The following is a 23,318-nucleotide window of genomic DNA, read 5'->3' on the forward strand; positions in this document are numbered from 1 at the left end:
GCTCACAGGCATCTTTTCCTTAAGGGAAAAGAAAAACAACTGCTTTAGGTGAATAAGGAGAAAAACTGAGTGTCTCTGGGAGAGTCAAAGATCCCTCTGCAGTCTCCAGGTACACATGGCCCCTGAACTGAGAACAGAGAGCAGCCTGGGAAGAGGAGACTCCAGATTATGGAGAATAATTTTTAAAAGAGCAGGGTATTCAGCCTGGTGTGGTGGTGCATGCCTGTAATAACGGAGACTCAGGAAGCTGAGGCAGGAGGATCATTAAGTCTGAGGCCAGCCTCAGCAGCATAGTGAGGCCCTGTATTGAAATAAAAAATTAAAAGGACTGGGGATGTAGCTCAGTAGTAAAGTGCCCCTGGGTTCAATCCCCAATAACAACAAACAAAACAAAACATGCCAACTGCCATGCTCTCATGGTTTTTAAATGTTAGAACAGGAAAGTCATCTATTGAAACGTGGTGTTCAAAATGTTAGAATTTTCAATATTTTTATTTTCCAAACTTTATTTTAAAAGTACATTAAAAGCATCAGAAATACAAATCTGGCCTAATGGTTAACATAAGAACAGTTATTATAAAATGTTTTAAAGACCTCACATACTTTGCATCACAGTAAAGCATCAAGAGAACTAGTTAATATACCCTGCAAGTTAATCATATTCAATTGAATTCTCATTACTCTTAGTTCTCATTTTAGCCCTTATAAAGAGACAAGTTATATATGTCTATCTATACCTTATTACTACTATATAGGTATAGACAGACATACATAACTTATGTAGAGACAAGTTCTGTCCAAATATCTATATCTACTTACAGATATAGATGTGAAGGGGAGCTAAGAATCTAGCTCACTATGTATTTCATGCAAGTTAAATCAATAATTTCTTGAAGAGCATAAAGAACTGAATACCTTATATGCACATGCTTAGTTTTCTTTATGCTATAATTTTTACTTCCCAAAGAAGGGCCCCATGCTGGTCAAAACATCTCAAACTCAAAGGTCACACGGGAAATCTGACATTTAAAATTTTATACACAGAAATTGCTTTTGTTATAACCTTTTATGAAATCACATTTGAAATGCCTGTCCAAAAACATATACCTTAAAAAAGTGGGAAGTATCTTCTTGACTTATGTTATGAATTATAAAAGGTGTTTGGTTGATTGGACCACTAGCTTCTGACTTAAGACAAAGCTCTGATTCTTAATTTGACACAGTCCTTCAAATCATCTTGGAAGAGGATGTTAGATTTCTTAATTCTTTGTTAAAAAGGGGTATATATTAACCTATCTCATGGGAGTATTAATAAATACGTGCAGTGTTGTATTAAAATATAAAAGCACAATTGAAATAGGTAATAGTGACTTCCAAAAATAGCATTCAATTACCCGCCCCTCCCCCAAAATGGTGAGAGAGTGAATATGTTATCTTCTGTTATAAAATTCGATAGCAAAACCAAAGGAAGAAAGGAAGAGAAAGGAGGGAGGAAGAGAGAAAAGGAGTAGGTAGGGTAGTCAGTCCTGAAAGGTGAATTTAAAAACCAAATAAATCCTATAGTTCGTACTTACATCTCAGAAATAGAAATGACCGGGTAAATACTGGAGGGTGTGAGGCACTAGATGAGGTGAAAGTGAACGCTAGTTGAAAATCTACTCTCTGTCCCAGGCCTCCCAGGACCTCTACTTAGGAACAGGCTCAGGGAGGGGCGCTATAAATTGAGTGTCTTTCATTCAAAAGAACAAAGTACTTCCCAATGTGCAACAGTAATTCTTGAATACAACAGTTCATAAAGATAGGTTTTGGAGTGTGATGCTTGAGTCTAATAGTTGAGTTCCAAAATTCCAGTGAGATCAAGTACTGACTGTATAATGAAAAAATTTTACATAGAAATGTGAGTTCACATTGTTATCCTAAGAATCACAGAGTATAGAATAAAATTGGTTTCAGGTACAGAGATACTTAATCTAGTTTCCAGGTTAAGGTTCTGGGAGTCATGGGGCGTACTCCTGTAATCCCAGCTACTGGGAGGCCAAGGCAGGGGAACCACAAGTTTGAGGCCAGCTTGGGCAATTTAGTGAGAGACCCTGGCTCAAAAAAAAAAAAAAAGAGTGGGGTATTGGGGATGTTGCTTAGTGGCTGCTAGTGTGTACAAGGCCATGGGTTCAATCCCCATTATGGCAAAAAAAAAAAAAAAAGATTAGTGAGAGGAAAAATAAAACAATTAGTTTAAAAATATATCACCTTGATAATTTTTTTTTAACCACAATGATACAAAAATAAAGAAAAAGGAGTTATTTCTAAGTAGTTACTTGAATACTGACAGGTACTTAATAAATTTTCTTACACTGTAGGAAAACCTCCCAATCCCATCTCTATGCCAAGATAGCCTAATGAATGACACAATAGTTCACACTGCCTCCCACATAACAACCCTCTCCAAGAACAATGCCTCTACTATAGGGGCAGTCCCCATGCACTAGGATTCTTGGATAAGATCATTCCAAAATATAGTAATTCACTTGTAACAAGCTAAAATATCTTTCTTTTGAAAAGAACTATACAGCCAGAGGCAGTGGTGCATACCTATAATCCCAGCAACTAGGGAGGCTGAGACAGGAGGATAACAAGTTTGAGGCCAGCTTCAGCAACTTAGTGAGACCCTCAAAAAATTAGTGACACGGTCTCAATAAAAATAAAATGAAAAGAGCTGAGGATGTAGCTCAATGGTAAAGTACCCTGGGTTAAATTTCCAGTACCAAAAAATAAAAAATTTAAAGAACTATACAGCTACCCCAATTGACACAGAATAATAATGTCTCTAATAAGAAATGGCAATAATCATACACTAAATTCTTAGTTGAGTGTCTTATAAAAGGAAAGTACTTAATGCTCGTGTGTGAATTTTTGAGAAGGACAAAAATATAGGTAACATATTTGTGATTTTTTTTTGTTTTAACAATGTTATTTTTATTCAAATAAACCTGCTTACCAAAAAGTGTATTAATCCCTATTTCAGGACTTCAAAGAATCAAATTTTACATTCTTAAAAGAATAACACCTTCAGGAGGCTGAGGCAGAAGGATCACAAGTTGGAGGCCAACAACTTAGCAACTTAGCAAGACCCTGTCTGAAAATAAAATTTAAAAAGGGTTAAGGATGTAGCTCAGAGATAGAGTACTTCTGAGTCCAGTCCCCCATACCAAGAAAACAAAAACCAAACCAAACAAAAAAATCAACTCATACCTTTAAGTTCGTCTATTTTTTTTTTTAATCCATATCTAGAGCTGAGAGTGCAGCTCAGTGCTACAGTTCATGCTTAGCATGTGCAAGGGCCTGGGTTCAATCCCCAGCACCAAAATAAAATTAAAAAAAAAAAAAAATCCAGCAATATCTTTGCAGACCCATAATACTGACTCAGAGAATTACAACCAGTCAGTCGATTTCCTACTTGAACATATCACCATTCCTGGCCTCTATTTAAATGTTCAGCACAAAAGACTGGGTAACAGGTCTGGGTTAAAAAGCTAAATAAACTTTTACATCATATCTTAAAATGTCAAGAAATTACAAATCAAATCAAGACATTAATATTTCAGACAAAAGAAAAGTCCCAACTGCCAACTTTTCGGCTGAATCTTTAAGTTTTGATCTGCGGCGGCTCTCAAAAATCAAACAGTGTGAGAAGGCAAAAAAAAAACATTTGCACAAGATTCTCTGGCCTCCCTGACTTTAAACGGAGGGGACTGGAATCTGCTTGGCTGAAGTGCTGTCGTACTCCTGCATTATTAGGTCGTTGGTGGTGTGATAATGCATGGCAATATAGGAGCTTGCAAATCCAAAAGAGTTTATTGGCTGCAAGTGGCGTGGGCTGCTCTCCTCCTGGGAAGGGCTGCTGTTATAGATGCTGTAGTAGGGTTCAATCCGAGTGTTGATGGGGGTGGAGCTGCTCTGACCACATTGCTGATGTCCAGCAGAGATCTTGGGACTTACCACACTTTCCTTTGAATGGCTTGGGCCACAAGCCTGATCCACAAATTTCTTCTGTGGCTTTGGAGACAACATGTAGGCCGAGTTTGTTTCATGATGGGAGGATTTGTTTCTGTTGACTTCGAGGTTCCCTTTTCCCATGGCTCGAAGTCGAGTCTTCTGTTTGCAGCAGAAAACCCCCAGGCCAATGTACTGGAGGCACCAGAGCACTTTCCTTCTCAGGCCTGCACTGTTCCGAGAATATATGAAAGGGTTTAATCCTGACTTGAAAAATATTAGGGTGAACCCAAACAGTTCAAACTGGTAAAGGATGAAGCTGCCACTGTTGGACAGGACCACCTGCACCAAGGAAATCCCCAGCGGAAGACAGCACACCAGGACCGACAGCACAATGATCACGCAGGTGACCACGGCTTTGGAATCCTTGGCAGTGGAGAGGTTGATGGCTGATACCAGCTGGAGTCGGCTGGCTGCAGGGGTTGGCAGCTGGTTGGGACTCTTGGTGTACCCGTGCTGCAGTTTGTTGTAATTCTGGTTCCTGTAGAGGGCCGGCACGGTGCACTGGATGGGATCTCCGCCTCCCTTGCCAGGAGCCCCCATGAAAGGCTGTGGTCTGGAAGCATCGACTGTGATGACAGGGAGGCACTTTCTGACCTGCGCATTCTTCCTCAGGGTCTGTGCAATCATGATGTAGGAGACAGACACCACGGCGATGCAGAAGGTGAAATCGACCACATAGAGAGACAGAATGGCTCTCCCTTCTCCAGCCACCAGACTGGACATGGGAAGGCAGAGGTGGGATTTATTGGTCTTCAGGGTCGCCAAGGTGGCGAGGGTGAAACTGGTGGCCCAGAGAAGCAGAGTGAGGAGCAAGGTGCAAGGAAAGGAGGCTGTGCGATCAGGCTGCTTCCCCAGCACCATGCGGAGGCGGTGCAGGGCAATCACTGCCACCGTCTTGAGGGACATGATGATGAAGCCGGAACTGGTGAGATGGAAGGCGAAGCAGAAAGCATCCGGGATGCCACTGGCTGAGCTGAAGAACAACACAAAGGCGAACATGGGCGCTGTCACCCCGCAGATGAAGAGGTCACAGAAGGACAGGTTCAGGATCATGAAATCAAAATTGGTTCTGAATTTTCTGAAGGCTGGGTCAAAGAAGGACAAGAAGACAATGAAGTTGCCGTAAGAGCCCAGGCAGAAGATGATGGCAAGCAGAAAAGTGCAGGTCACCAAGGTGGCCATGTGGATGAGGTCCTGAAGATCCTCCTGGAGAGAGGTGTCATTGCCTCCCTGTGGGTGAGGCACGTGGAGCAAGGTGGCATTGGGGGCATCCTGAAGGGGGTCTGTTGAGTTCATCTTCAGAGAGAAATGTCTCTTCCTTCTGTTCTCCAAAAAAGCTCAGTGGGAAGAGAGTCAGAGCCTCAACTCACAGATGAGCGACGTGTGACAAAAGAGGCCCAAGACAGATAAGCCTGTACACAAAAATGCACACCCAGACACAGAAAGGGGTTACTACACGATCTCATTATTGTTTATGAAAGCATTACAATTTCTCAGCCCCGGCCTCATACATGGAAAGCAGCTTCTCTTCACAAAGTCCAACACAGAAAGAGAGATGAACCCTCCCAATATATCCATCCAAGTAATTTAGTCTTACGACACAGTGGTTTCCAAACAGGGTTAACTTAGTATCACCTGGGGAGCATGTTAAAAAGTTTAATGAGTGGTAGCACACGCCTGTAATCCCAACAACCCAGGAAGCTGAGGCAAGAGAATTGCAAGTTTGAGGCTAGCCTCAGCAATTTAAATAAAAAATAAAAAGACTGGGGATGTAGCTCAGTGGTAAAGAGTGGTAAAGTGCTTTTGGGTTCAACCCACAATACCAAGAAAAAAAAAAAAGTTTTTCATTACAGGGCAGATTCCGGGCTTCACCCCTTGATATTCTGTGCAGATGATACTTTTGGAAACATTTCCATGCCAGGCACTGAAAATACACATGAACATAACCTCTCCTTCAGAAATCATGGCATAGCTGTAGAAGATCAATCTAACAATATAACTGCAGCCTACTGTGGTTGCAGTGTGCTATGGAAGGAGAAAAGAGGCAACTAATCCAACCCAGGGAGAAGCTGGGAAGGAGAAGGGGAGTTTTAGCAAGTAGAAGCTAACTGGGTGAAAGGTAAGGGGCAGGCAGTGGGACCCAGGCTCCGGAGAAGGGAAGGAGGTCTTTGCAGCAGAGGGACTGGGGCAAAAAACAGCATATGCTTTAAATAAGATCAGGGTTGGTGCATGATGTGGCCTTACATTTAGGTTCCCGTACATCACTAACAAATCCCCTTTCTTTTCCTAGGAACAATCCTTTATTTTCCAGTATTTCTTTCTTTTCCCATATTGAGTTTTTTGGGCCAACTCCCTACATTTCTGAGGGGAAAAAAATCAAAGTAACAAAGAATATCTGGAATAACAGTGGCATAAAAATAAAAATATATAGTGGAATAAAAAATATAAGTGGAATAAAATTTTTTTAAGAAGTGGAATAAAAGTTGTTCAAAGAACCACTTAGGGGGCTGGGGATGTGGCTCAAGCTGTAGCGCGCTCGCCTGGCATGCGTGCGACCCGGGTTCGATCCTCAGCACCACATACAAAGATGTTGTGTCTGCCGAAAACTAAAAAATAAATATTAAAAAAATTTCTCTCTCTCTCTCTCTCTCAAAAAAAAAAAAAAAAAAAAAGAACCACTTAGGGGGATGGGATGTGGTTTTATGCTTGCCAAGTATGCAAAAGGTCCTGGGTTTGATCCATAGCTTCTCAAAGACAGAGAGAGAGAGAGAACACACACTACTTTGTAAACTCTAAGTAATGTGATAAATGTGAGTTGCCATTATTTCAACAGGAATATCCTCCTGACAAAGCAGGAGCACACACTCACTCAATGCACACTAATTATATGCACACCACAGGCCTGCTTTATGCTACATGCTGAAGATAAGACACAGCCTCTTGCTCTCTTTGCCCCCTTTTTATTTCTACTGTACAATGAAATCTAATGTACACTCACATAATCGTTTGCATTGTCCCAAAGACCTGTGGTGACCTGGTGTTCATCCTGCTCCCAAAGATACTCCCAGCAGAACAGACCAAGTTGTTCAGTGCGTTATTCTTGCCAACCAACAAGCATTTGCTTCAGTTCAACATTGTTGGAACCACCAATGGCAGTGGGGAGGCCCACAGCTGATGTTCAGAATATTTAACCACCAGCTCAAGCTACACCCCAGAGGCCTCTAGTTGTCAACCCTTTAGTCGCTGGATCAAGGTGGAGCAGAAGAATGGGCTATGTCCGTGTGGGGTTACCGGGGCTCCAAGCAGCAGCTGTGGACTACCCAAAACAGAAGCCTCTCATCATGTAACAGTACCAGACAAACATCAGCTCTGGAAGTTCCATATGACTAACTGGTGTCTTTCAAGAGAGAGGACAGCTTCTTCTACATTCCCACTACACGCCTTGTAGTGCATGCAGATCATGACAAAATGGTGAATTTCTCCACTGGAAAGTGAAAACAACTTTTCTGCAACTTTTTAAAAGTTCTATAGGAGCCAGGTGTGTTGGTGCACACCTGTAATCCCAGGGATTTAGGAGGCTGAGACAGGAGGATCACAGGTTCAAAGCTATCCTCAGCAACTTAGTGAGACTCTGTCTCAAAGTAAAAAATAATAATAATAAAATAAAAAGGGGTGAAGATGTGACTCAATGGTTAAACATCCATGGGTTCAATTTCTAGTATGAAAAAATATTCTATGGGACAAAAAAATGTAAATCCTGAACCTTTGTTTCTTTTTTTTTTTTTTTTAATTTTTTTTAGTTGGACACAATATTATCTTTATTTTATTGATTTTTTTTTAATATTGATTTTTTAGTTGTAGTCAGACACAATACCTTTATTGTATTTATTTTTATGTGGTGCTGAGGACTGAACCCAGGGCCTCACACTTGCTAGGTAAGCGCTCTACCACTGAGTCACAACCCCAGCCCTTATTGATTTATTTTTATGTGGTACTGAGGATCAAACCCAGGGCCTTGCACGTGCCAGGCCAGCTCTCTACTGCTGAGCCACAACCCCAGCCCTATTTCTTGATAATTAGAATTAAATAATAATGGATAGCTCTTATTGTTTCCAGTTAAAGATTGCATTCCTGTTTCTGAGCCCTTCTAATATTTTTGTAGCAAAAAAAAAAAAAGACGTTTTGCTGCTTATAAAAAATTATTGCCAGGAGTGGTGGTGCATGCTTATAATCCCAGTTCAGAGCTAGACTCAGCAATTTAGTGAGGCTCTAAGCAACTTAGTGAGATGCTGTCTCAAAATAAAAAATAAATAAAAAGGGCTGGGGATATAGCTCAGTTAAGTGTCACAGGGTTAAACTGCCAGTATCATCTCAAAATTTTTAATTGATATGCATATAAAAGTATGACACAATGAAACCTATTATTCTAGCCAATAATCCCAGTGACTCCAGAGGCAGAAGGATTACAAATTCAGGGCCAGCCTCAGCAACTTAGTGACACCATATCTCAAAATTCACAGAAAAGAACTGGGGATGTCATCCGATGATAAAACATCCCTGGGTTCAATCTCCAGTACAAAACAACAACAACAACAACAAAACACAAAACACAAAAAAAGAAACAAAACCAAAAAACTCATTATTCGCTAGGCGCGGTGGTGCCCTCTTGTAATCCCAGCAGCTCAGGAGGCTAAGGCAGGAGAACTGTTAAGTTCAAAGCCAGCCTCTGCAACAGTGAAGCTCTAAGCAACTCAGTGAGACCCTGTGTCTAAATAAAATACAAAATAGGGTTGGGGAAGTGACTCAGTGGTCGAGTACTCCTGAGTTCAAGTCCCAATACCCAAAAAAAAAAAAAAAAGAAAAAGAAAGAAAGAAAAAAAAGAAACCCATTATTTTATATAATTGATATGCACTAATAAAACATTTTACAAGTTTTTCAAACCTTTTAAAAAATTGAATTGGAAGATTAGTGTTAATTTATGAAAAAGCAAGTGGAAGATGCCCATTTAAAGAGGCAGGAAGAACAGAATACTAGTGTCTTATTGCCACCCCTCTGCCCCCAACCAAAGGTTTCCTCTTTGGAAGTAGACAAATCAAGAGGAATGAAAACAGAAGCAAGAATTTGGGGGCTGGGGATGTGGCTCAAGCGGTAGCGCGCTCGCCTGGCATGCGTGCGACCCGGGTTCGATCCTCAGCACCACATACCAACAAAGATGTTGTGTCCGCCGAGAACTAAAAAAATAAATATTAAAAAAAAAATTGACAGAAGAAAATATTAAAAAAAAAAAAAAAGAATTTGGCCTGGGAAACTTAGAGCATCTGGAATTGGTGTGCTCAGAGAAATAAGTGGGTAATAATAATGAAGAAGTGAAATGATGGAAGTTATGAGGACCCCAGATGAGGAGATAATAGGAAAGGGGTCAGGAAAATGAGATGATGAGGCACCAACATTACTCAAGGATAAAAGAGGAAAAAAGATTATTTGTAGGAATTGAAGAGCAAATTTCACTTTGTGCAGTTATGTTTTGTCAATAAATTTTAAAATTTTCGATTAATTTTAAAAAATAAAAAATTCTGTGTCAGGAAATAATAATGGCAATGTACTCATCAGTATTGTTATTAGCATTTTTATTTTACGGAGTGCTTATGATGTGCCAGGCACTGTTTTCAGTGCTCTCCACTACGAATTTTAAATTCTCACAATCCTGAAATTGTATAACATCAGCATTTTGCAGATGAGAAAACTGATGGAGAGATGATATCATTTAACAATGTAACAGAGTTTGGATTTGAACCTAAGCAATTGCTTTTAACCCAGAGCCTTGTGCATGTTAGGCAAGCACTCTACCAACTGAGCTATATCCCCAGCCCAGCAATTGCTTTTCTTTATTTTTTGGGTACTAGGGACCGAACTCAGGGGCACTTGACCACTGAGCCATATCCCCTGTCCTATTTTGTATTTTATTTAGAGACAGGGTCTCACTGAGTTGCTTAGCACCTCATTTTTGCTGAAGCTGGCTTAAGCAATTGCTTTTCAAAGCCTGTTTTTTGTTTTTGTTTTTTTGTGGTGCTGGGGATTGAACCAGGGCCTTGTACATGTGAGGCAAGTTCTCTACCAACTGAACTATATCTCCAGCCCCCCCCCCACTTTTTTTTTTTTTTGTATCAAGATTGAACCTAGCTAGAAGTGCTTAATTACTGCGTTACATCCCCAGTCCTTTTTTCATTTCAAGACAGGGTCTCACTAAGTTGCAGAGACTGACCTTGAACTTGGGATTCTCCTGCCTCAGCCTCCTGAGCGCTGGGATTACACATTTGTGCTACGAGCCCCACATTCTTTACCACCATACTAAACAAAAGAATAAAGAGATCAAGGGAGGAATCCCCATGTCATAAGGGTAGTAGCTATAGTTTACTGGGTGGTTATTATACACTAGGCTCCATGGTAGAAGTTTTATAAAAGTTATGAAACTTTATTTCATCCTCACAATAATCCTATGAAGTAGGTATTATAATCCCTTCTTAATTGAAAAATTCCTGGAACACAAAATTCTAATACATCTATAAATATACACATCTATCTTTATATTTAGCTACATATCTGCATATACATATTTATATATAGTTATATTAGATATATAGAAACTTCTGTATAGCTTTTTGACAAGCCTAATGAATACAGTTCCAATATAATTACTTATATTATTAATTAATAATAAGTAATTACAGATCACTCTTACTGGGATAACTAGAACAAAAGAAGGAATCAAGGGCTTGGAGGAGAAAAGAGTGAAAAAGAAGACAGAAGAAAAGGTTTTGGTAGAGGAATTGTAGAAGCAATAAAGGAAATGGAGGGAAAGTCTTGGTACTAAATCCTAGAACTTTTAAAAGGAGACCAAAATCACAAAATGAGAACAAAATTATGATGGCAGAAATACAAAACTGGGGAGGGTAGCAAATCAATATCTGTTTAATATCCTAAATGTTACCAAGGTTATTTTCAATGCCAGCATCCAAGCTACTCTTTTCTCCCTGGGACTATAAACAGGTCCTGGAAGATGTGATTAAAGCCATAGAATCCGAAAATTTTTAAGCTGGGACACAGTTTTAAGTGTGCACACTAGCCACAATAAGAATGAATTTACATGCATTTTTTAACTACTGAGGAGAGTCCATAAGAAACTAGTAGTAAGACAGAAAATTGAAATGTATCGCAGCAAGGTTATTATTTCTCATTAAAATGTATGAAGAGCCCTTGCTAGTGTGCTGTTTTAATTTTTTAGTAAACATTAAGGTGTTTTATACGTGCCTTTACAAATCATGATCTGGATTCTTCCAACTAAGTTTTTTTTTTTTCCTCTCATAATGTCTTAAGTTCCCTCAAGGCAGCGCCTAACCCTCACAGAGACATAGTGAATTTAATATGCTCATTGTATTTGTATTGATCAGGAAAACCTCAGGGAGGTTAGATAACTTGCCCAAGGTCACTAAGATTCAGGCTAGATTTGGATCATTTCAAATCTCTGCCTCTTTTACCCAGATGAAGTACCTTTTGAAGCCCTGAGCTCCTGATGGGGTAGGGAAGGTCAGATCTGGGTCACTTGCTGGGAGAAATGGGAAGGCTGAGGTAGGATCCCAGCCTGAGAACAAGTGGAGTGGGAGACCTGGGAGAGGGGAGGTTGGTTGGCGCCGACCAGGGACAGGCGATGGGTGAGGAATCTTGAATTGTGGGAGAGATGATGGTATAGAGGGCCTAAGCCTATCCAAAGACGCTTGTAGAAGAATCAGCTGAAGGTTGGTGCAATGAGGAGAGCTAAGTCCGGGCACCTGCAGTAGCTTGGGGTTTCTACCGGCCCAGCAGAGCCTGGGAGCTGGGAAGGACGGGAAAGAAGGCTTTTCCCAAGGCCGCACCAGCACAGGTGCGCCGGGCGGCTTGGCCTGGCCCAGCACGGCCGCGCTCCTCCTTCACCCGCCGGCCTCCCGGAGGCCTGGCCTCCCCAGTCCGGGTGGCTCGTCCTCCTCCAAAGAGCCCGCGACCTCTCACCTGCCGGGTGGCCGCAGCGCCTCCCCTCCTCCTCCATCTCGCAGCCGGGACCCCAGCTCCGCCCGGCACCCTGGATGATGCAGGGCTGGAGGAATCATCGCCATCGCCGCCGCCTCCGCGCATCCTGGGAGCCTCGGCGAGACGGGGGCGCGGAGGCGCAGTCACGGAGACGTGGAGGGCGCCACCCCCTCGGTCCGACACTCAGGCCGAGCCCCGCCTGTCCCCCGCGCGGGTCTCCTTGTGCCCCGAGGCCGCCCGCTCCCGCCGCCCAGCTCTGAGCCAGAATCCCTTTTCTGCTCGTCGTTTTGCCGTGGGGGGAGCCTGGATTCCGCCATAGGCAGAGGCTGAAGTAGAGCGCAGGAAAGGGGCAAGCGAAGTGGGAAGAAAGGAGGGGGAGAGCAGGGGGGTCGCCTTAGAGGACAGACTGGAGTGCAGCAGGGTTCCAGGGATTCCTACCGTGCCCGCCCGCCCACCCACCTCCCCAAGTCCCTGTGCGTTCAAGCCAGCCTGCTTAGCTTCTCCATATGCTGCAGTATTTTTTTCTTCCTAGACAAGATCGGCGGAGGCGTCCAATTTGAAACTTTGAGGCATAGAATTTATTTATTTGGTACAGGGAATGGAACTCAAGGCCACTTGACCACCGTTTTATTTTTTGAGACAGGATCTCGCTAAATTGCTGAGACTGGCCTCGAACCTGCGATCCTCTTGCCTCAGCCTCCCGAGTCGCTTGGATTACAGGTGTGCCACTATGCCTGGCTGGCGGCATAGAATTTATAGTCATTATAACAGAATTTAAATCAAACCAACTCTAACTTGCCTAAGTCTCTCAAGATATCAATGAATTTACTGAAGAAACTTAACAAGGGGAAGAAGAAGAAGAACTAGGGGGGGGGGGGGACCATGGAAATAAATAAGAAATCATGGGATATTTATTAATACTATCATAAAATGTAAAAAAAAAAAAAAAATCTTTAAAAGCAACAATGCAATGTATCCAGCTAGGCTTATTTTGGTAAGAACAAAAAACTGCCATCTGGTAAGTCTACACAACTTGCAAAATAATTCATAATGAGTTTACTATTTCTCTAAACTCCTCAGGGATACCATTTGCCCTTTCCTTCACCTGGAACCAGAAAACAGGAACGTTTATTGCATTCAGGCAAAATACTTAGTTGGAATGTTGCTAGCGCAATCTCCATTTTGGGCTAACAGTTTTTCTAAGGATCATAACCAACAAATACCAAAGAATTTGATTTATGAAAATTTCTTTCCCAATTCCCTGTACTATTTTGTTAAGAACACACTAGAGGGCTGAATAATGTATAAAGTAGGTTATTTTGTCCAGTGGTTGACTATGCAATCAGAATTGTTTATAAATAACTTTAAGAAAATGTTCCAAATGATTTGTACATAGACCACACTTCAGCCAGGTATGGTGGCACACACCTGTAATCTCAGCTGCTCAGGAGGAGGATCCCAAATTCAAAGCCAGCCTCAGCAATTTAGCATGACCCAGTTTCAAAATAACAAGCACTGGGTTTGTAGCTCAGTGGTAAAGTGCCCTGGATTTCAATCCCTAGTACCCCCAAAATAAAAAATAAATTTAAAAGCTTCATTCTCCCAAACACTTGCAATGTAATCGTTCTTTTGGTACAAGGGAGTGAACCCAGGTGTGCTGAAACACTGAGCTCCAGCCCTTTTTATATTTTGAGACAAAGTCTGGCAAAATTACTTATGGCCTGTCCTAGTTGCTGAGACTGACTTTGAACTTGTGATGTTCCTGCCTCAACCTCCCAGCTGCTGGGATTACAAGCATGTACCACTATGCTTGATACAATGTAACAGCCTAACATGTTGTTGGTATTGGTGACTTTGAGCCCTAGGAAAAAATCAAAAAGACCCATTAGCTGGCTGGGGTTGTGGCTCAGAGGTAGAGCACTCGCCTAGCGCATTCAAGGGCCTGGGTTCTATCCTCAGCACCAAATAAATAAACAAACAAACAAACAAATAAATAAAGGTATCAACAACTACAACTAAAAAATAATTTAAAAAAAAAAAGACCCATTAGCTTCTAGAGTGGAGCTGGCATTTAGAGAAGATATTCTGATCAAAGTTACATGCCTCTTAATGAATTAAAAATCTTGCCAGCTCATTTCTAGACATTTGGCCATATGAGAGGAGGAGGTTACAATTGGTTCAGGTTGGATTGCTGCCATGGGTTACACCTATGGGAGAAAGGATCTCAATGGGGTGGGGGGGGGTGTTTCACATCTTATGAAACATTCTAAAGATGTAAAAGAGGAAATTAAGACCCACCAAAGTTCCAGAACTGGTAAGGACCATTCATCAAGGCTAAACCTAATATAAGAATACATACAAAATCTATAAGTGAAGTGTGCTAAGCCTGGAGAGAACACTGTCTTAGTAGTCAAAAAATGGGAAACCTACAAATAATAATGTTAGAACACAAATGGGCTACCAATCTGCAGTGACACCAGCCTTCCAATACAAACTATAATTACAATGCAAATTGATACATGTCCACTTGAAGAAAACACATAAAAGCCATTAAATGTTTAGATTTTGACCTAAAAATCTGACTCCTTGGAATTGCTCCAACAAAAGGTTTAAGGCATAGAGGTATGGAAATGAGCATCACAATGCAATTGGAACAGAAAACAACCTTGATGTTCAATAGGGGAATACTCAGAAGCAATCATGATATATTAAGACAAAAGTCCATAAAAGCACTTATAAATATGGCTACGTAGAAGAAAAAATATTTCCAATAAAACAAAATTCTCATTAGTCTCTGACCACACTAATCACCCAAGTTGCCAGATGTGGTAGAGCACGCCTGTAACCCAGGCGATTTAGGAGACTGAGGCAGGAGGACCACAGGTTTGAGGCCAGCCTCAGCTTAGCAACTTAGTGACAGACCCTGTTATCAAAATAAAAAGGACTGGGGATGTAGGTCAGTGATTAACAATCTTTGGGTTCATTCCCTGGTACAACACCACCAACAACATTAAAGAGCTTGGCAATGCTGAGTATTTCGTATATTCGAAAACATTTTTCTCATGTACTGTACACAGTGGCACCTAAATTATCAGTCATTTGCATTAAAAGAACAGGTGAGGGACTGGGTTGTAGCTCAGTGGTAGATGCTTGCCTTGCACATGTGTGAGGCCCTAGGTTCAATCCTCAGCACCACATACAAATAAACAAATAAAATTACTATGTCCATCTACAACTAAAAATATTTAAACAATAACAAAAAAGAATAGGTGGTAGGCTGGAGATATAGCTCACATGAGTGCTTGCCTTGCATGCACAAGGCCCTGGGTTCCCCAGCACCACCACCAAAATAAATAAATAACTGGTGAGTAGCTAGTAGTAGTGGCACCCACCTGTAATCCCAGTGGCTAGGGAGGCTTAGGCAGGATTGTGAGTTCAAAACCAGCCTTCCCAACAGTGAGACACTAAGCAACTCAGTGAAAACTTGTCTCTACATAAAATACAAAATAGGGCTGGGGATGTGGCTTAGTGGTTGAGTGCTTCTGAGCTCAATCCCCAATACTAAAAAGTCAGGTGAGTAAAATTCCCTCCTAAATTCTGAAACACAATTTGTTTTGCATAGGATCTATTCAAAACCTAAGATTAAGAGGCTGGGGATGTGGCTCAAGCGGTAGCAGGCTCGCCTGGCATGTGTGCGGCCTAGGTTCGATCCTCAGCACCACATACGAAGACGTTCTGTCTGCTGAGAACTAAAAAAAATATTTTAAAAATTCTCTCCTTAAAAAAAAAAAAAAAAACCCTAAGATTCAAATTTTACAACCTCGGGCTGGGGATGTGGCTCAAACGCTCGCCTGGCATGTGTGCGGCCCAGGTTCGATCCTCAGCACCACATACAAACAAAGATATTGTGTCCACCGAAAACTAAAAAATAAATATTAAAACATTCTAAAAAAAAAAAATTTACAACCTCTAAGAGGTTTTCTCCTTTCCTTCTCATGAAGCTTATAGAAACCTACACTCTTTTCCATGCCTGCTTCCAGTCCCATTTTAAGAACTACTTTAGACAACATCAGCCATCCAATTCTTCCCTTCCCCCTTTCATTCCTGAGGCCACTGATAGAAAATTTGCATTATAATACAGGGGAAAATATCAAGATAATAAGCAGCATCCAAACCTGGCATCAGAGTCACCTGGGGAGCATATTACTCAGGCTAAGGTACCCTGTTTTAAGTCTACAGTGAGACTTAAAGTTTTTTATCAATTGTCTCAATCCCGGCTGCACAACTGAATCATCAGAGCTTTAAAAAGATGATGCCTGAGCCCCCTCCAGAGGGATTTTAGTTGAGAAACATACTAGGGCATCCAGTATCTTTTTTTAAAATTAGTTTCCACTTAGGAACCACTGTTGAAGTATAATTTCATATAGTTTTAAGTTAAAAAAGCTAAACTGGTCAAAATATAATGTAAGGTCTTACAGACATTGATACCATGAAGTGGGAACAATAAGAATTTACATTTTAACAAAATTCCCTCATGATTCTTAGGCAGGCATATTGATTTGAGAAAAAAATCTTCTAGGTTAGTGCTATTCAACAGAAATTTTAGTGATGATGGAAAAGTTCATCTGTGCTACTCAATGTGGTAACAACCACTAGCCATGTAGCTAAAAAGTGCTTAAAATGTCCCTAGTTCAAACTGAGAAAATGAATTTTTCATTTGATTAAATGTAAAGACACATGTGGCTACAAGCTACTGGACTATACAGGGCATAATTTGAATTCATTTTGGTCAGAGGGAATGAATTCTAGATCCAAATCTGGGACGGCAATAGGAATCCACAAGAGCCACTGCCTACAGAACTGTCTTCTCCTGTTAATGAAGACAAAAGCCAGGTGTTAAAAACAATACATTTATTGGGTTTTAACTAGTTACACAATTGAAATAATCAGTTTGGCACTACTCTATACAGGGATTACGCCTGTGTATGCTGACACTTAAATACTGTACCAGGACCACTGCTGTGCTTAGATTGAGTCATTCAGCAGGTAGATACTAAAAAATTTTGTGGTGTTCCTTTAAGGAAGACTGTACAGGGTGTGTTATGACATTCACCAACTTGTGAATTATTTCAATCTAGAAGATATCTTGCACTCTATAAATCTGTTATAGGCAAACATGTGTTAGCAATTTGGGATGCACACACAAGTTACATAAAAATTCAGACATTCTAATGATAAATGAACTAAAAAAAAAATTCCACATTTCAGCTTTTGTAACATGAAGAAAATAACTTAAAAAAAAAAAAAAAAAGGCATTCAATGGGTACAAAAGCCCCAAATCACTATAATAAAGAGCTACATGTGAATCTTTACAAATTAACTACACAATGGTGTCGTGTGAAAGGCTGCATCTGTACAAAGTCTTGCCAATGCTATCGCTATAGTTTATACAATCTTTTACATCTATGTAACATATATTAAACAAGTCAATTAAATACCAAGCCTTATTAGTCTCAACGATTCTGCAGAAAATAAAAGAAAAAAAATCACAGAATTTCCACAAACACAGCAGTCTTCCATTAGGTGAAATATAACAGTTTTCAAAGTGGGTCAAACAATATTTGTAAAGATACAGGTAAAAACCAACCAGTCAGGATGTTTACTGTTGTTGTTGTTGTTTATTTTCAAAATCACACATTGTATACACACACAACAATCAATCAAAAATTTATTCAACAAACCCCCATTTTTTTTCTTTCAGCAACTGGCTCTATTCAGCACCAAAAACTCCAGTCTGGGAAACAGACTTTGCTTCCGTGACTTGGTCCAGCAATTCATCAGTCATCGGTAAGGTTCAAGAGTTGCCCTCCTCTTTTCCTTTCCTCTTCTGGCTCTCCAAGGCTCTCAAGGCTTCAGATTTATGGCCCACTGCCCTACTACCATCCAACAGCCATTTGGGAAAATTCAAAATAATTTGAGATGAGTGAAATGACAGGACTTGTATTAATGATGGGTTTTCTCCATTCAAAAAAAAAAGAATTTTTTTTTCTTAATGAGTTCCTAGACTGTTTGTCCTTAGATGCCATGTTCGTACTGGGTAATAATTTCTAGTCTGAGACTTTGTGACTTTGTCAGATGCCTCAAACAAAAAGTATATTCTGGAAACACTATGGACAAATCAAGAAACCAAATGGCAGCTGAGAACCTGTGGACACAGACTAATGAGACCAAACACGGAAATCATCAAAATTATGAGAGCTCAACAAAGGCAGAGTTTTAAACCTGCAGAGAGCCACCACAGATGGTACCTGAGGATCTGGAGTTTTTGATGAAAAGAGCCTGAAGTGAGGACTAGTCATCTGTATCAGGAAGGAAAAAATTTCAATTAGGTAACAAGACACTCAACCCTAAAAACCCAATAAATTATATTTTATTTTTCCTATCCCAATAAAAGGCTTCTGGACCATTCCTTTCTAAAGAATAGGTAATAAATACTTCAGAATCCAGATAAATATTCTCACAACTCTGTAGAATCCATAGTGCTCAGGGCAACCTAGAACATCCATACCTCCATACAAGAGGCAAAAGACCAAGATTTCTTTTACCTTACTCTTCCCATGCTACTAAAAATACTAATTTACAAAGGTCCAAAAGCAGTCACATCAATTTTCTGCTTAACATTTAAAACAATAAGCCACGAAGGGAAAATCCTTTGGGAACTTATTTCCAGTGGCCATAGCAAAAGCCATGTTTGTATGTTTATTTTAGTTCTGGGGACTGAACCCAGGGCCTTGTAAATGCTAAGCCATGTGCTCTGACACTGAGCTACAACCCCAATCCCAAAAGCCATGTTTAAAAACAAATACTCCACAACTTTATCTAAACAAATATAAGAATGTCAGCAAAAATTTAAGAACACATACATAAAAATATCCACCTCTCAGTCACCGAAGAATGACATTTGCCTGAGGATTTCACCGTCTTTAAATTCAGAACTTTGCTGACTTACCTCCTATGCATAATAGCATGGTGACACAAGGAGATCCGTGAGAACAAGCAGTTGGTCATCAGTGAATTGCTGTTTGTGTTCTTGCCAGTTGTCATGGTGTGTCCTTCGAAAATTGGATAAGGTCTTTTTTACAGTCATCTGTAGAGAAGGCAACCCACATCATACATTTTAATATCTCCGAACAACCAGGGTTGTATGTACTGTACCTTTAGCTAAGTAATAATCCATAGCTGATTCCAGATCTCATAAATTGTGACATAATGCTACAAAAACAAGCCAATCTTGTTTTCCAAAATCATTACACATCTGTAGAATTACTAACTTCACTTTAGGACAACCCACTGGAACTTACACTATTAGACCAGTTTCAGTACACACTTAAATCTATTTACAAAGGTTGAGAAAGACTAAATCATTTGTATTTTGAATTGTTAAATCTAGGAACAGAGCTGTTCACTACTATATAATACACCGCTATCTCCTATTTAACATTAGCTTCCTGTGAGATACTTTCCAGATATGTTAGAAAAGTAGAAGGATAAAATTGAACTATCCCGACAATACTGACAATACTCTACTTCCACTGAAGGGCAGAAGCTACAGTAATTTTCTTGCTATATAAAGATCTCAAATAAACATGGGATTGAAGTCTCTGCAAGAGTTTAATAATTAATGGAAAGCAGACTTAGTCCTGGCAGAGGCAGTAGTTGTATCAAAGCAGCAAGTTCAGGGTATATAGAAAATTATAAATACAAATGGTTTCTTATAAAACATTGATATCATATATGCAAACAAAAAAGGAATAACTAATGGTACCTCAATAGGCTGAGGATCATTCAAATGTGCACTGAGATTCATAAGTAGCTGGGGCATCCAGGTGGGAACATTGTAAGGGCTTGAAAGAACACATGCACCAAGTCCTAGCACCCCAGCATGGCGTTTCACCAACTCTGCAAAGAAAACAACAATATATATGGCAAATATGTATGGCCTTATAGCATTCATTACAATGAAATGAAATTATGCTAAATATTTTCAATGTGTGAATTTCTGCATTTAAAATGAATCTTCAAGAACATACACACTTCAAATTACCTTTTGTGTGTGTGTGTGTGTGGGGGGGCACTGGGGATGGAACCAAGGGCCTTGCACATGCTAGACAAGCAATCTACCAAAATGTTACAACCCAGCCCTAAATTACCATAATTTTTTCCCCTTTTTTTTAGGGGGGGGGGGGGGGAATTGGGCATTGAACCTAAGGGAGCTCTACCACTAAACTACCTCCTCAGCCCTTTTTTATTTTTTATTTTGAGAAAGAATCTCATAAAGCTGCAAAAGCTGGAATTAAATTGGAATCCTCCTGCCTGTCAGCCTCCTGAGTTGCTGGGATTATGGCTGTGCATCACCACTCAAAGCTCATGGTTACTTAACAAAGCTGCATGTACACGTTTTTGTAAGCATATTATGTGTGTGTACACGAAACATGGACAGTTAAGTATAGATAACAAAAAGAGACTTTGAAATAAACATAAACAATGCCATTTGATATAAAAGAGTTTGGTACTTCATTATTAAATAATAGACTTCAAGCAAACACAGTAGAGTAATGGTACTTTACTGAAATTTGCTATTAACTATATGACATTATTAATATACTCAGTACTTAATAGCTGCCTACTCCAAGCACTTCCCACAAATTCAATTAATTTCCTACTTACTAATCTTCCCATGTATTTTCTATTCTTGTTAGCAGTGGAAAGGTCAGATGCTTCTTTACATGTAAATTTCTCTTTAAACATTACATAGTAGTTATATGTTATTCTCATTTGGTTTCTTTATATTAATTACGTTGAAAACTCCAGTAATGACTCTTCTCATTCTTTCAATAAATGATCAATTAAATATAACTATGCTAATAATGACATTTTAATGGTCTGCATATACAATGGTGATCCTTTAAGATTCTCTTAGTAGTGTCACAGTCATTTCAGTGTGTTTTAAGTACAAGCTATGTTGTAGACTTCATTTATTAAAAGAGTTTTATGTAGCCATGTACAGTTTTCTTCATAGCTATCTCAATTTTAGCTTTTACATGCCAGGGATAACTATTGCCAGTATTAGCAAAAACCTGGCACATACAAGTTTAAGTCTGGTTAACTTCCAAAAGGGTATGGGTGTTTTATACCAGCAACATTACCTGCAGAAGGAATGGTATCTCCTACAGAACCAGGGTCTCGCTTTCTTTTCTTAGGTAGTTTTGTTTTGCAAAGTTGCTCAAAATGAATCTGCATAGGACTGTCCATGGTAAGGAAGTTACACTGTAACAGACCACTTAAGGTGGTAGCAGCCATTTCTCGAACCTGTAGGAATAATAATTTATATTAGAACTGAGATTCTAAGCCTGAGGGAACAATAGAGAACAAAGGGGAAATATGGGACCCAGGGTGGAGACCTTCCCTGGAACTGTTATGTAAATTTTGCATATTCTCTTTGGAAGTTTCTTGATAGAAATTTCATCAAAGTGTTTAACAATCAATTTCTGGGTTTAATCCCAACAGAGATAGACACACACACACACACACACACACACACACACACAAACACGGGAAGTGGGCATGCATTTTTACTATATCTAGAATATACTGTAGCGAGACATTCTAACTTCTTTTTCTTTTCTTCCAAGATACTAATAAATTATCTCAATACCTCCACCAGAATTATTCTCTTTCTTAGTAGTAGGGTATACTTCTGGGGTGCTCTGTCCAGAGTTCACCGTGTATATACAATTAATTTTATAAGGTGAGGAAAAATAATTTATTTAGCTTTCTTCTTCTTCTTCTTCTTTTTTTTTTTTTTTGGCAGGGCTGGGGAAATCAAACCCAGGGCCTTCTACATGCTAGGCAAACGCTCCACCAAATTACATATCTCTAGACCCCTTACTTAGCCTTAAATATAGGATGTCCTTCCACTTCTAAAAATTTTCCTTTAAATTCAGTAAGATTTTTCTTCAAAAAGATATTTGTCATAGTTGGGTGTAGTGGTGGATGCCTGTAATCTCATTGATTTGTGAAGCTCAGGCAGGAGGATCTAAAATTCTAGGCCAATATAAGCAACTTACTAAGACACTGTCTCAAAAAAATTTTAAAAGGGGCTGAAGTACAGTTCACTGGTAAAGCACCCCTGGGGTTCAATCCCCTCATATGCGACCCCAGCCAGAAGTCATTTTACAGTCAGATTATTATAAAGTTTTTTTTCTCAATACTATCATGAATAGGATTAACTAATTACCACTGCTATTTAGGATCACAGTTGCTTTAAACATATATAATGGCTTTAATAAATGTCATGGTTGTGCTTATTTAAGAAATATGTTTAATAAGCCTACTATATAAAAAAAGTAAAATGTATATAATAAGAATGTTCTAATAGAAACTTGCAAAAACCAGTAAATTTTAATGCAAGTGTTCTGCTACAGTTTGGATCTTAAATGTCCCCCAAAAGCCCACGTATTAAAAGCCTGGCACTCAATATTTTCCCTGATGTGCAGATGCTAATTCACAACGGAGTAGAGAACAGAGGTATTTTGGACTAGATAGAGGAAAGTGGAGGGAAAGGAGGGGCCATGGAGGTAGGAATGATTGTAGAATGAACAGGACATTATTACCCTATGTACATATATGATTACATGATCTATGTAACTTATATCATGTACAACCAGAAGAACCAGAAGCTACACTCCATTTACCTATAATGTGTCAAAATGAATTCTACTGTCATGTGTAACTAATTAGAACAAATAAAATTTAGGGGAAAAAAAAAAAGGTTGACACTGCTGGGCACAATGGCACATGCCTGTAATCCCAGAGACTCGGGAGACTGAGGCAGGAGGATCCTGAGTTCAAAGGCAGCCTCAACAATTTAGCAAAGCCCTGACTCAAAACAAAAAAGGGATGGGGGTGTGGCTCCGTGGGGAGGGAGGGAGGGAGGGAGGAAGGAAAGGAAGGAAGGGAAGGAAGGGAAGGGGGGAGAGAGAGAGAGAGAGAGAGAGAACAAAAAATTCCAAAAAGCACTTGGCCCTATTGGGAGGTGGTAGAACCTTAGTGGGAGTTCTTTAAGTCACTGGAGATGTCACAGGGGACATAGTGGGACTTAAGCTCCTTCTTTTTTTCACTTTGTAAAGATGAGATTAGTAGT

The 23,318-nt window shown here is 39.9% G+C and overlaps 3 protein-coding genes across 6 annotated transcripts in view; all 3 read right to left on the bottom strand.

Annotated features, from left to right (window-relative positions):
• Positions 1-12,234, bottom strand: part of Asb3 (ankyrin repeat and SOCS box containing 3) — a 154,326-nt gene extending 142,092 nt beyond the window's left edge. The window contains exon 1 of one of the 2 annotated variants that reach the window (XR_011704343.1): positions 12,098-12,234. Coding sequence is in view for 1 of the 2 variants with exons in the window: in XM_071601563.1 (XP_071457664.1) it covers positions 12,098-12,201 (104 nt within the window). In the remaining variant the exon portion in view is untranslated. The remainder of the gene's footprint in view (positions 1-12,097) is intronic. The other variant, XM_071601563.1, reaches the window with a different exon arrangement.
• Positions 379-12,183, bottom strand: Gpr75 (G protein-coupled receptor 75). Of its 2 annotated transcripts, none has more exons than XM_027934291.3 (2): positions 12,098-12,183; positions 379-5,465 (listed from the first exon to the last, which is right to left on the bottom strand). In XM_027934291.3, the coding sequence occupies exon 2, from the start codon at positions 5,347-5,349 to the stop codon at positions 3,736-3,738; it is 1,614 nt and encodes a 537-aa protein (XP_027790092.2). In that variant the 5' UTR covers positions 5,350-5,465; positions 12,098-12,183; the 3' UTR covers positions 379-3,735. The 2 variants fall into 2 exon arrangements, with proteins under 2 accessions (XP_027790092.2, XP_071457668.1); XM_071601567.1 differs by lacking the exon at positions 12,098-12,183 and adding an exon at positions 10,317-10,385.
• A 4,777-nt stretch (positions 12,235-17,011) lies between the features above and the next one.
• The window catches only part of Psme4 (proteasome activator subunit 4), a 98,760-nt gene continuing 92,453 nt past the window's right edge, over positions 17,012-23,318 (bottom strand). For both annotated transcript variants that reach the window (XM_027934320.2, XM_071601568.1), the window contains 4 exons: positions 21,322-21,484; positions 19,941-20,074; positions 19,125-19,262; positions 17,012-18,474 (listed from right to left, as the gene is read on the bottom strand). In XM_027934320.2, coding sequence (XP_027790121.2) covers positions 19,128-19,262; positions 19,941-20,074; positions 21,322-21,484 — 432 coding nt within the window. In that variant the 3' untranslated portion in view covers positions 17,012-18,474; positions 19,125-19,127. The remainder of the gene's footprint in view (positions 18,475-19,124; positions 19,263-19,940; positions 20,075-21,321; positions 21,485-23,318) is intronic.

The sequence above is a fragment of the Marmota flaviventris genome, chromosome 14 (assembly GCF_047511675.1).
Source record: "Marmota flaviventris isolate mMarFla1 chromosome 14, mMarFla1.hap1, whole genome shotgun sequence".
Taxonomy (NCBI): Eukaryota; Metazoa; Chordata; class Mammalia; order Rodentia; family Sciuridae; genus Marmota; species Marmota flaviventris.